At 38.7% G+C, this 14,974-nt stretch overlaps 1 protein-coding gene across 2 annotated transcripts in view; it reads right to left on the bottom strand.

Annotated features, from left to right (window-relative positions):
• Positions 1 to 14,974, bottom strand: part of inpp4b (inositol polyphosphate-4-phosphatase type II B) — a 264,526-nt gene that overhangs the window by 150,410 nt on the left and 99,142 nt on the right. The window contains exon 3 of one of the 2 annotated variants that reach the window (XM_042425446.1): positions 2,187 to 2,375. In XM_042425446.1, the coding sequence (XP_042281380.1) occupies positions 2,187 to 2,271 (85 nt within the window). In that variant the 5' untranslated portion in view covers positions 2,272 to 2,375. Of the gene's footprint in view, positions 1 to 2,186; positions 2,376 to 14,974 lie in introns of those variants that run through there. The other variant, XM_042425454.1, reaches the window with a different exon arrangement.

Genomic DNA, 14,974 nt, shown 5'->3' with positions numbered 1-14,974 from the left:
AGTCTTTCTTTTCCCCCTCAGTTCTTTTGTCCAATCTCGCTTTCTCTCTATCCTGTAGTTTAAATTGCCTGAACAGCACCTGCACATCTTTTCTGATGATTCAGTCATCAGCCAGGCTAACATTCCTCTAACTCGATTGATGTTTGCACAAACAGGCATCCCATTAGGACAAGTGGTGCTGAATGGGAGAGTGAGTTATCGTCACATTACTGCCCTGGGAGATTGAGAGGGGACAGATGGTTTTGTTGCCAGCGTTTAATGAAGTGTTGTGAATCAGTTGGGTGTATCGAGAAGGTCTTGACTGTCGCATCGCTGCGAGATGGAGTGTGGAGGGTTAACAAGGGCATGAAGTGAGACATCTGGCTTCACGATAGTTCTGTGATGTTGAGCATTGTGCAACGAAAGCAGCATCAATTATGTTGCAGCTTTCATTGAAATCTCAAATGCCCATATGCAATTTCTGGGATGAATTGTTAATAGTTAAAATAACATAATTTTACCCCTTGTGGTAGGGAGTTTGTAAAATGCCAATAAGCACCCAGTTCGGTCCCACTTTTCTCTCCCGTCAAGAACGAGGAGATAAACTATTTCACCTTGCGACTGATGATACAGGGTTGTCAACCTGTCTTTTGTGCCACACATGGTAATTATGTGCTTTGCTCTTTCCTTTTGTCTCCCAGGATGCTTAAAGAAAACAACAGAGGTACAGTGAGGTATTTGTCATTACCATTATACTCCCACACCTGTCAGATGTCATCTCCAAACTGTGACTGTGATTTTATAGTGGAGCATATCTAGAGTTCGCAATCAGGTCATAACTGATAGAGTGTGAGAACGTGTGTGCGGCTGTGCATGCTTACATCTGTGTATGTGTGTATTAATACGTGCAGATGTGCCTGTGTGTACACTTTTTCTTATTTGTGTCTATGTGTGTGTGTGTGTGTGTGTGTGTGTGTGTGTGTGTGCGTGTGTGTTTGCATGAGTGTAATTGTGCATGCAAGCTGGTTCAGCGTGTATCTGTGTGGTTCGAGGCAAAGGAGACAAGACATCACGAATTGCGCTTTCATTCCTCTTTGTGCGGCTCCATTTACTTATCCCCATGTGGAAGATGATGGTGATGAGCTTGCGTGCCAATGCAAATGCTTAGCGGCGCTGCATGCAGTGTCTGTTGTTTTGGTAAGCAAAGGTATTAAACTTAGAGAGCAGGTTTTGTGGCATCACTGATATGGCTAATCTCTTTAGCATTCTCCTGTTGTGGTGGGCGCTGAGACATTAGTTTGCCTCTGCCAGAGCTTATTAGTGACAACACGTCCAGGTTACATGGGATATGACTGCAGTAAAAAGGCAAAGCACACACACATGCACACAGGAATACACACAGGCAGGAGAACACATGCACACACAGGTACAAATGTACATAACATGTCACAATATGTCAAACAAACAGTGTTTTTCAAACTTTTCTCTGCAGAACCACTAAATCAAATTCCATGTTACCCAAAACTAGGAAAGGCAGACTTTCCTGGCATAATTTACCACATTCTGACAAACAACTTGTGAGAACCTAACACTTAATTGTAACCATGCAGAAAAGAAGCCAACATTAAAAATAAAAAAAAAATAAAAAATATTTTTGCTTTTGATTATTTAATCTAAAAAAAAAAAAATTGCAAACACTTGGAAACAATGAATGTTAATGTCATGTATAAATTCTGCTTTGTAATGATTGAAATAATAAAACACTGGAGGGGAAATGAGTTAAGACAAGATTAAACAATGTTAAACTGCAGTGAGTTCAATCATTCATTTGTGTATTCACTCATCCATATATTTAAATTTGTTTCCCTCTCACTCTCCCTGGTACCTCCACCCTTATCTCTCACTCTCTCAAACACACACACACACACACACACACACACACACACACACACACACACACACACTTTTTCTGTATGTGTGTGTGTTAAAGACAGAGAGGGAGACAACCACTGCCAGCACAAACACAAACAGAGGTAAAATATGCTAAAACTTGACATTACAGGGACAAGCATTGTAAGCACAGAAACAGAATCAATTCTAATAGCGCACAAGGTGTTACAGAGTTTAACTGTGTGAGGAAGGACAGAGGAGAGAGGTAGAGGAGACGGATTAAGAGACAGACAGACAACACAGTGCAGTCAGCTCACCGGCAGCGGTCAGTCCTTCAGGGTTGGCGCTGAGCTCCTTCATGTCAACCATGCAGTGTCCCAGGTGTTGGGTGCCATCCTCCATCTGTCCAGCTCTCCCCCCAGTTCTCCCCCCTGCTCCTCCACCTCCTCTCCCACCTCCTCCACGGAACACCACAGTCCAGTCCAGTTCCCCGGCTCACACGCAGCCTGCCAAGCGGAAAAGCTGTCACAAAGATAGCAATCCGCTTGCCTTGGTTTCTTGCTGCCTCACAGCGCGCTCTCTGGCAGCATTAAAGATGCTTTTTGGAAACTAATACGGAAGAGAGGGACCGGCGAGGGACCAGGAGCAGCAGCAGGGAGGGAGGGGGGGAGAGAGAGAGAGAGAGAGAGAGAGAGAGAGAGAGAGAGCGAGAGAGAGAGACAGAGACAGAGAGAGAGACAGAGAGAGAGAGAGAGAGAGGCAGAAGGGAATGGGGAAGTGATGAGGGAGTGAGACTCAGAATGAAAGAGAAAGCAGGACAGAATTGATGTTATGTGCGATACACAGCTCTATCCATCAATCTTGGGCTGTCAGTAGAGCACCTAGACCAGACTGCACAGCGCAACACAGCCAGAAAGACACAACTCTGCCCCCTCTCCCTTTTCTTTTCTCCTCTCACTGCGTAGCCACTGCTGCATCCAGACAAGGCAGCAGGGGTCCCTCTGATTTCTGACATCCGTCTCCCTCCCTTTCTCCAGCCTCCTCTCACCACCTCAACACCCCTTCCCTTTTCTTTTTCAAGCAGCAAAACAATTAAGAAGCATCTGACTGCTGAACTCCATACAGCAAAGCCAGACTCATGCGGCATGTGATTTCGTAAGTCACATATGGTTGGGGGGGATATTGCTGAGTATAAAGCACCATGACAGCTCCAACAGGTTAATCAGAGAAAGTGAGAGAGATAATACTAAAAATTCCTCCCCTTTAAAGTTCCTTGTATCATTTACACAAACATCGGCAGTATCATGGTGGACTGGACATCTACAACAAAAGGCGACAAAAGATGTATATATTTTTTTTATAAGCAATTATGTGTAATGAAGAGGTACACCAGCAAATTAATACAGCTATTGCTTTCTCATCTTCTCTTCCTCTCTCTTTATTTGTTTACCTCGCTGCTTCTGCACCCACTCATACTGTGAAGGTTATTGTTAGTTATTTGGCCACTGTGGCCATGATGCTACAATAAGACTATTTCTAAAATCAATGTTAATTTATACCCTGCTGAATGGAGAGGGTGTTGTGGTCTTAGCTAAAGCTCAATAAAGACACAGTGAAGGCAGCAGCCTCTAAGTCCTAAAGGAGGTAAACACCTTCAAAATGTATAATGTAATACTACAGTAAGACATGTAACATCACACTGAAATATCAGACAAAGAGATAAAAAGGCATCACACATACTGGCTTTTAATCTGTTAAAAACTAGGTTAAAATCAAGTATTTTACCTCTGATTCTTGACTATCTGTAAAGTTTATTTACCGTATTTGTATTTGATAAGGTATAGAATAAAAAAGTAATGTTGCCATTTGATGTATTGTACCAGGGTTGGTTTAAAGCCATGGAAACATTACCTTTCTCCTACTTTTTTTTCGTTTATATGAGCTACAAAGGACCTTTTGGCAGTTCTTGACTGGATTCTTACCTGTCAAATTATTAGCATGAGCTATGCAAGAATAAAACATGTTCATTTAGATTTTATTTAGATGAGAAAGATTTTATTTTATAATATACAAATTAGTTGCTGCATCGGCCATATGGTTCTGCATTTATTAGCTCACTGACTATAAATTACTCACATTTTATGTACATGTCTGCCAACATTTCTCGAAGGTTTTCAGATTCATTTTCTAACTTTCACTAAAATCCACCCACCCAGAGCTTAAAGAAATAATATGTAATTATTCCGCCTTAAATGTCTAAAAACAACGAGACCTATGTTATATATTTTGTTGAGTTGTGTACTTACATTATCCCAAATGTTTCCAACAATTTTCAAACCCAGAGAAATCTGTAATTTTAATCAAAGTAACGGACCGTTTCATTTGGTTGCATGTCAATGGCATCATACCCCCTCTACCAAAGAGTAAACACGCACAAGATGCATATGGCGGCGCTGTGTTTGTCTGCTACAATGGCGTCTACCAAAGAGTAACTTACACACATACAGGATAATACATCGGCATTGTGGTTGTTTGACAGAAACTGTTATAAATGGACTTTTATTCAGTTTTAAACCACATTTTCGTAATAAATTTTGATCATTTTTAACTATATCTTTTAGTCGGATGAAGGATTTTAGTCATTAGACTTTAGACATTAGACGTCTGGATCTTAAGTTATAAGGGAAATAAACTAGGCAAACGTTAGCAGCAGCTCGGCTAACAGCCCCCCCAGGAAGTCTGGTGCTCGCCGAACATTGTTGGGGAAACACAGATTTTTTAGGTGAAACAGCTTTAATTAGTATTTTTAACGATTTTAATCTAAGTGTACCTTTGTTTTTGGAGAGAAGGAGACCTCTGCAGGTAATACAGCTCCCAGTAAAAACATCCTGAACGATTAACACTGGAGTAATCCTATCCCAATGAAGCTGGTTGTTTAACAATGAAGACAACAACCCCCATGATCCCTCGCTACTTAACACCATCATCACACTCCGTCTTTTGTTATTGTTTTGATTGAGAGACCGCTAGCGGCTGAAAATTACATATTGTGTGTTTAAGATGGATAACTGTGAAGAGAAAAGAAGTTAACACGAGGTTAGGTGACCCTAATGATCCAACCCAAACGATCTTATTGTTTATGTATTATGATTTATCATTACTGATTGCATAAACAAAAAACATAACTATTTGTAAAATATTACAAAATAACATTGACATTTTCTATATTTTTCTTAAAAAAATATTTCTTTTAAAAAAATGAAAATATATATTTGTAACCATTTTGAAAGACTTACCTCTTCAGTAGAAACAAATGGTCTTGTTTTTTTCCATGGGATTTGTTCTCAATAAAGACATATAGAATAATATCCACCTTTTGCTTTAAATAATCATTAGTGACAACTTATAAACCCTTTGTAGTTATTGTCAAATAGAATCAGACCTTCCAGTTAATCTTATCAGTCAGTTGTGGAGTATAAATTGTGCTTCAAGGGTTTTTTCATCAGTTAACCACTACAAAACATAAAATTATACTTTAGATTGTCAGAAAACTTGGACCAAAAAAATATTACCAGCCTTTAAAAACCAACACTGGTCAAACCCTCGATACAAGCCACATGGTCTAAAGAGCCATGGTGAGTTCATGCGCTTTCTTGGGGCAGCTGGTCTGGGTTGGAGTTGGTGCCAAAAACCTAAATGAAGATAAATTGGTCCTTGCTGGAGCAATAAGACAGAAGATGAATCCACTCTGCACGAGGAGGTTTCTTCTTCACTTTCTACAATTCTCTCCATCCTTATCCCTTCATCCCCCTATTGCCACATTCTCCTTGTTCTTCCCACCCTTTATTCCCCAAAACCATCAGGATGAATGTTGTTCTCTTCTGTTTTAATGAAAATGTGGTAGTACACACATGCACACACACACACACACACACACACACACACACACACACACACACACCACCGCAGAGAGGCAAACAGGTCTGTGGAGTGATCCATTAGCATTCTAATACGTTTCTTTTAAAGGCGACATGTGTTGTCTTATTAAAGCCTGACTGATAGAGGGGGCTGGAGAAAATCAATAGACAATGCACTAGAGATGGAGAATAGTACAAGTACACAGAGGAGAGGAGAAGAAAATAAACATGCCCTTTTTAGCTATTCGGCCCCAAAGCCTGGAGAATAGATCCTCACATTTACCCATTCCAATAGCACTTGAGGCCCATTAGAATTTGTGATACACTCCTTCACAGTATTAACTGAGCAGAGCCAATAGCTTGATTCACAGTTGAGTCTGGGGTGCATGTTGCCTCTCCGCCAGAGCTACACAGCTGTAGTGTAGTGAAGGCCGCAGCAGGAGACTTCCTATTCTCATGTGTAAATACACACTGTGGCCAAAATGAGCAGAGGAAGGGCGTAAGTCGAACTGGGTGATAATTCAAATTTTTGTTTTTGCAAGATGTGTAAAATGTATAAATTGTGAAAATTGAGTTGTTAAAATATGCACAAAATGGTTATTTTTAGTCAGAAAGTAACAGATGATAGCTGCTAGATTAGCTGTTTTGAATCACGACAGTCTTGTGTGATTAGTTACATGTGCACCTGCTGCAGTTTACAGGTCTATTATTATGCTCCAACATATGGTTGAACCATCTCAAAATAATTATACTTTTTAATCAATTTGTGATTTTAGAACCGTCCATTTCACTGATATTTATGATGTCGAAATTGATGTTTGGATTGATTACTGAAGATTCTTATTAGGGAAGTTGTTATTGATTTTATGTCCTCCATTTTGCGGAACATTTTTGCCTTACGTCTGAATAATATAAGGAAAGGTTCAAATTTTTTCATGCGCATCTTTATACAATACTGACAATACAATACTGGGCCTGCAAAGTTCCCTTCTTAAACGGGGGACAAAATTCACAGTCCTTGATCTTTGTAAAAATGCATTATGAAGTTCAGCTGAAGATAATACGAGTCTTTAGCAGTCTGTGTTAGACAAATCAAGTGGGTATCTTTCACAGTTAGTCTTTTTAGCACAACTTTTGAGCTACAACAGACGGTGTTTGCCTGCTGAGCCACAGCAGAGGGACAGTAACACAAAGAGGAAATGTTCTATTAAAAAGTCTGCAACCTTGGAAGCCGCCCACTTGATTTGTCCAACTGCTGAAGCCATTAGCTTTTGCTAAACTTTAGGATGCATCTTTACACAGAAAGCGTACTGTGTTTGTCGCTCATCTCCTACAATGAAATCGCTTAACGAGGGTATTTATTTCTGGCTGTATGGAGAGGAGAAGCAATTACAGCGTACAAAAACCCTTTCAAAGTACACATGAGCATGTAAGTTTTGTTACATCTTGCACCTGAAATTTAAACATACAGTAATATAAACAGACTGATGTTGGTTATATCCAGTGATGGACTTATTTCAAGTTCTATTATGTTTACCAACCGCTTCAAATTCATTCATTCCTCTTATAGAGGCTGCTGTCAGTACTGCAGCTAGCTGACAATGTGAAGTAAAACTTGAAGGTCGCCAGATCATCAGGTCAAGTATCCTCAGTATTTCTTGCTTTCATTCACCAGCCTACTTTTTTACAGAACACACACATACTTGGCAACTAGACTCTACTGGAAACACTGTGGGGGGTTAAAATGAAGATATTGTTTTAGATCATGAAAATACTGCTAGGCACAATTCAGCAATGCCTTGATATTTTATGTGTACTTGCCTCTACCATTGATACCTACGCCTTTGTTCCTGAGGGCAAGCACACTCTAGCCTCACTTAAATCAGTGTCTTAAATCCCTGCACATGAAATTATACATCTATTGATTTACAACAATTGGCACTTTGTTCTGTTGTATTTTTAATATCTATTATGCATTAATGTTTTATTTGTGCTTCAGAAATCAACATGCTGAATGTGGCAGCCCTGAGAACAATAACAACAGCATCAAAGTATTCACCTTCTAGACAGCTACCCCTGCTGGGTGCCCTTTCTTTGATTTTAACATGTTTGTGCCATAAATTTATAAAACTGCATATAAAGAAGCCACTACACACATCGAGCGACAGCACAAGCAACAACACTGAATCTGGTCGACAAACAGCATAGACTGAGAGATATCAACAATGTTTAATAAAGATTTAGGTTTTAATGTGGAGCAATGTAGTTCATGCGAATCAAATAGTAAAACCAGCAGTGTCAACTCTCTAATACAGGCTATACATAGTGCTTAAGAGTTGTTTCTAGTGGTAAATCTCATTGTTAAATAATGAAACAGTCCCTCTCTTGCAAGGAGCAAATTACACACACATAGCATACATACACACACACACGTTCAATTTCTTATTGAAAATACAGTCTATTATAGTAACCACTTCACTCATTGAACACAATGGGTTGAATCAGAGTGGACATGAATAGTATCACACTGCAACGATTACCGCTAATAGAAATACTAAACTGGCGGACTGAATAACCCTCTGAGAGCAGGTCAAAATGTAAATGTAAACTTTCAGTGTTCATATGCAGGATTAACAAAACTAGTAAATGTAGTGTTTCTATTTAGCATATGCATATTAATGCAGCGCATATTAATTATGCAATGTGCTGTATATATATATAATGCAGTGTTTCTATTCACACATTATCTGTATTCAGCTGTGTCATTTGGTCTAATGGGACCAACAATCAATGTTGGTCACATGAATACCCCTCACATTAAAAATGAGCCGACGCCCCTCCCCACACCACCATTCCCTTTTCACTTCTTCTCCTTTCAGAGAATGAGGAGAGATGAGGCTATTGATTTCTCATCGCATGTTGTCATGTCAGTTTACAACATCCTCCTACTGCACCACTACTGACATCCCAGTTGTTGACTTCTAGTGTCTTGTGAAAGGGGTCCACTCAGTTGCATGGGGAGGGAACTTTTGATTGGACGGAGGTGGATCTGACAGGTTTTGAAATCAAGAAATCCAGCAGCTTTCTTAGGAGCCGGCTCACAGAATATTGTAATACATGGTGATTCTGTGTTAAATTCTTAGAGCACTTGCACAAGGTTGACATTTTTTCCAAGTTTGTTGGTCACTGCAATCATTCCTCCTGTGCAACTCCAATAAAAGACACAAAATGCAATTGTTCTGTGCAAAAATGCATTATAAAATTCAGCTGAACTAACACAAGGTTTTATCAATCTGAGTAAGCCAAATCAAATGGCTATCTTTCAAAGTTACAGTCTTTTGAGTATAAAATTCCTTCATTGCATTTCCACACACACTGTATCCTTGCTGAGCCATAGAGGAAGGGAACACAAAAAGAGGATTTTATACTAAAAGACTAACTTTTGGTAGGTACCCATTTGATTTGAGTACCTCACAATGCTGGAGCCTCCTTCAGCAGAGTTTTAGAATGCTTTTTTTTGCACTGATCTTATCACCCATCTCTTACATTTAAGTGGCACTATGGAGAGATTGCTATATGGAAAATATGGAGGAATGATTATAGCAACCCATAACTCTTGTAATGTACTGTAAATATGGGCATGTGAGTATTGTCTTAAGACAAACTAGAAAAAGAACTGATGAAGTAGTTTATCCTGGCACAACTTTTAATGTAGACCTACCTATAAAAGCACCTAGAACATTCTGTACTGTATATTCATAGAAACAACAGGAAAAAGATAGCATGCAAAAGAAACATTTAACAATGGTCACCTTGCCTAGTCACATTATGAAAATGACTGTCTTGCAAGGTCTCTACCCATTTCATTATACAGTCGGATGTACCTTGTTGAATGAAGCCTCATCCTCTTATGAAAGCCTTTTTTTCTGGAAAAAACTAAGAAATATAACAAACTGTCCCTCCTATAACATCGCCATCATTTCAACAAAGATTTTAAAGGTAAAGTATACACACATATTAAAAGAAACACTTGCTCATTATGTACTTATTGATGTTAGTGCTGCAAAGTCTCACACTTTGGGGACCAGACCAACCTGCTCAGTCACTTTGCCCGGGCAGCTGGCTAACTGCTGATACACACTTGTGGTTTGATTACAGAGATACTCCTCTAAATGAGCCTTTATAGCCAAGTGCTGCAAGAAAGCATGTACAGCAATATTTTTTTCTTTACTTACAACAGTCTCTCTGACAAAGAAGAAAGAGGACTAGAGCTATGCTACAAGTGGCTCTGACACAGTGGAAACAAAATAGCTTTGGGCACTCAATCTCCCCGAGAGGACTAGCAATGTTGAAAGTACAGGATAGATATGGATTAGCTGTTTCTACTAGTGTTTCTGAATTACTTGGCTGCCACAGACACACCACACCACTGAGCCAACATCCATGTATCAGTCTTACTGAAGAAGCAGAAGAATTTTCATTACCCGAGCCCGATTCTCTGGATATTTCTTTACCAGGATTGTTCCTCAAGAAACATTATATCTGTCAGGAAAGGTCAATAGTGACATAACCCTCAACTTCTACACAACTCTCCGTATAGCCAGCTGTGTGCTTGAACTGCCTTTATTACATCTTCTTTTTGATTTCTAAGATGAAAAATTGTAATCCATGAACAAAGAAAGCCGACAACCAATTGTGAGGTGTGTTTCCTGCTTCTCTAATATAACCAAAAAAGTAATGTAGTCTTAAATCACTTGTGGTGTGGAAAGTTCTGTATTTAGGAATCAGAAATTCCTAGTCATTAGCGACATCTATGGCCGGTAAATAAGGCGCAGTCAACATCCTGGTACTCACGCTCACGTGCTCATGGTGTAAGACTATTGTAGGTGATGTTTTTTTCCTCGCTTACACTTCTCATAATTACATAAAAGATCACCGGCCCTTCACATGGAAATCAGTCCACAGGCTGTTACAGACAACTGAGAAAGTCGGGGTAGGTCTCATTTCTTACGTGACATTACTACCCGTTCACTTATTGGCGATAAAAAACCATTAATACATGTAAATTGCTTCACAATTCTACACATTTTGTAATCAGCTGAGATATAACTTTAAGGAAACATTTAATTAACAACAATAACAAAATACCTCATTTTATTAGTATCTGTACTTTAAGAATGACAGTGTTTTAATATCTCCTGTGAGTTGCGTCGATGTGCAACAGCAGGACAGTGCGTGTGTAGTGCTCTGCTTCCACTCCCTGCAGGCATAGTGAGAGTGCCAACTGTTTTTTTGTTGACAAAGCAGACGCATGGAACAAAATATGGCATTATTTCGCTTATATAGCAGACAGTAAGGACAAGCCCACGGACACCACAAAGCCCTTCTGTAAAAGATATTTCAAACCCATGCACAACTCTTGTTGACAAACATACTGACCTGTTCAAGGATTCAAAAAGCCACAGCGAATGTGATAGATACCATAAATAAATGCCCTCAAATATAAGTCAAACGAATGTGTTTTATGTTGTGACAAACAGAGTTTGACGAGGCAGTTAAAGGCAATGATAACTGTTTAATTTGGCTTTAGCTTTTTAGCTAACTTACTGGTGTGGCAAATATCTCTATATGCAAACACAACATTCACACCGGTAACATTAACTTTACCATAACTTGCAAGCTGCAAAAAACTACTTTTCCTGATGTTTTAGGTCTTTGCCGTGGTATCATTTTAGTGTCAATACCGAGATATTTAGGCAGGTATCGTATCAAAGTCATAATTTTGGTATCGTGGCAACACTACAAGCTAAGGCACACCTAAATTAAAAACAAACCATGTGTCAGATGTATAATAATACTTTTTCATGACTCCATTGTGTGTGAGGACAGTTGGCAGACTGTTGGTGCACTACACTTTACTCTGCCAGACTCAGACACAGAAATTAGAATGAATTTTATAAGTGTTTGGTAATTTACATTTAAATACCTTGCTTATTATTGATGCAAGTGAACCCATTACTTGCTATGAGAGAAAGGCTTTCAAAAACACGAGCACTGCTTGCTACAGGTTGAATTATGGCCTAGGCATAATTTACATCTAAATGAACCATAGTATTCATCACTACGAGGAGATCTGGAGAACGGTATACCTGTCTACAGATCATACTGTGAAATGTATGATTTACCATACTCGTTCCCAAGAAAAAAATTGCAAACCATGATGAAATGCTGTACAATTTGTTAAGAGAGCAGATTGAAAGGCAGAACTACAAATGCAACTACTGACAAACTCCAGGCTTCCAACCTAATCAGTGTACTAGTACTAGTCTAGTGCACTATGCTTATAGTTAGTACAAAAAAAAATACTAAAAGTCTAAAGCCACACCAACAGCCCCATGAGGCTGTAATTTACATTACACACCGGAAAACAAAAGCGTTGAAATGAATGAAAAACTGAGACATTTTTCTACTTTTACACCATCATCACTAGTGGGACAAAAATGTTAATGGAGCCAGGGAAAAGGCTTTTATTTAAAAGGGATTATCCTGTGTACAGTGTCAATTTTAGGACATCTTGGATTCTTATCAGACTTAGCAAAAACATACTAAGTATTAAGAACAATTGGATGAAATGAGCAACTATTAGATGTTAACATATTGGTGTGTAGGTTGTATCTTTTACAATATTTGTGTGCTAACGTTTAGCATTTTACCATAGTAGTAGTATTCATTTAAAAGTACGATTGTGGTTGAATGGAAATTCACTGACTAGTTATTTTGATGGGAAGTGTATTATTTATTTAAATTTAAATGCTGACCTGTTGGTTTTACTAGATTAAAAATAAAATTGAAAAAGGAAAAATTAGGATGTGTTCATTGGGGTCAAACAATGTATATACCAAGGTAAGGTAAGTTAGACAATTGTCAAGATATGTCATTCAGTGCATACTGTGCTTTATGTACAGTATGTGCAACGTTTTGTATAACGTTTAAATGTACAAAGTAAGGAACTTTTCAAACATTTTCTTTACTTAGACTCAAAATCTGCATCTTGAGCTCAGGCGGACAGGGAAATGATTCAGCATTAAGAATCAAGAGGATTAAATATCAGTAATGTCATAAATCCCCCCACCGGACCACAGAGCATAAATCATATGTTATACAACATACACCGTCACCTGGTAATATGCACAGTTAAGTCAGTCACAAAACATAAATCTCACACCCGCTCCTTGAAATCTCCTGCCTCCTCCTATTATACACACCACTGGCTCATGTGTCAGTTGGCTTGAAGGAGCTACTGTTTTTTTTTTTTGAATAGACAAACCTCTATTTTCAGGCTTCAAACAGCCTCTTGGATCATTCTTCAGGAGCAGTATAGAGCTAAAACTACCAAAGCCAAGCAGATTAGAGGATTGATCCATTAAGCAAACATTTTGATGTAGACAAATTCCTACATACTATGTATTAAAAAAGCTGTAGTTTTATATCCGTGTGTGTCAAAGGAAGAAGCAACACTGTCACATGAAAAAGCTTTGTGAAAAAGGATCAGCAAGGGGATAAGTTTTATTTGAAAGGTCAGGCCTCCTCCAGGACAGGGAGGAAGGTGAAGATAAGAGGAGGAGCAAAGATATTATAGACATGAGAGCCTCACGACAAATCTACAGTAAACACACACAAGAAAATAAAAGCATAGTGTCAATGCAGTCTATTTTAATTGCATTTTTAAGAAAAAGAACTATTTAAATTCATGGCACCAGTTCATGAGGGATGTGCCAACTCTTAGCTTGTGCCAGCCTGGAGCAGAGAGTAGGGCACAGAGACAGCTGAGAGGAGTAGCTCCCTGATCCTGCACTGTGTCAGCTGCTGTCAGAGAATGACAGCAGGCATACACAGCTCCATGTGCTCCTGTTGTTTGTCTGGCCCATTCTTAGGATATGGCCTGTCTCTCACTGCAGCTAGCTCACAGGCGCATTACACAGTGCAGTCCAGATTAGTTCGGCCACAGATCAGTAATTACAGTCTGGCAGCGTGCAGGTTTGCCCCTGCTATGCTACATGAGGATAAAACTGTTTATTCACTGAATTCAATTCATTGACATGGAGTCTCTCATACTGTATAAATGGACTGAATTATGGATGCTAATGCTAATGGTACTGATGGCAGATGGGCAGCTGATGCTGACCACATTGGTAAAAGAGCACGAACATGCAGACAAGCAAACCCAGAGGTACCTCTGTCAGTTTCCATGACATTATCAGCTAATCAGGCCATCACTTATTCATTTTGTGCCGCATTCTTGTTCTTGACATTCATTCATTCATTTATACACTACCAAGCCCACTTTGCTAAACAAGCTGGTGAAAACCTTGAGAGCACAGGATTTTACTCATACACAGTAGGACACCGAAAATTAACCTTAAGCACCCCTCGCTAAAGCTGACCAGATATACGATTGCACTGCACTTTTCATTCATTTTGCAGTCACAATTTGTGCATAATTTCCATCTGATTTACCAAGACTGCAGCTAATCATGCCATCACTGACTATTAAAGTCTTGTGAGATTTGTCTAAAATTAACTAGAAACTAGAACTAGAAAGAAATTGAACTCAGCACAATTATAAGAGATAGATATACTTATTATTAAATTAAACAACACAATTTTAAAACATTTGCTAATTAAAATGTAATTGAGAAAATAACTTGTGTGTTGACATTACTAATAAGATTATAATTATCACTCATAGAGTGGGTTGTAAAACTAATTTTGAGTCATTAAACAAATTTCTAAAGCAATGACAAAAAGACGCACAGTGAAAGATTGTTTCTAAAAATTACATGTGATCAAAATTTAAATACCGAAAAACTGCAGTTTAATTAGTTTAATTATCTCACAAATACAACTTTCCGTCACCTCTTTGGTGTAACAAGAGTGTCAGTCTGTTGCATTAATTTTTTCATACTGTTCTCCTTTTCAAAGAAACAGTTTTTGTTTTTGAACTAATTTAAAACAGCTCTCCTACTTCAGTTGTTGTATGTTCACCTTTTATCTCCTGTCTTATTTTTACAGAATGCAGGTTAAACCTTTCTTTAATATACTGTGTATGTGCAAATATGCACCTGCTTTTTAGAAGAAGAAAATTTCCCACAGAAGCTGCCCCTCATAAATTGTGTGAACCATAGCAA

This window comes from Thunnus maccoyii, chromosome 2, assembly GCF_910596095.1.
Source record: "Thunnus maccoyii chromosome 2, fThuMac1.1, whole genome shotgun sequence".
Taxonomy (NCBI): domain Eukaryota; kingdom Metazoa; phylum Chordata; class Actinopteri; order Scombriformes; family Scombridae; genus Thunnus; species Thunnus maccoyii.
This window is presented reverse-complemented; position numbering and strand designations above follow the sequence as displayed.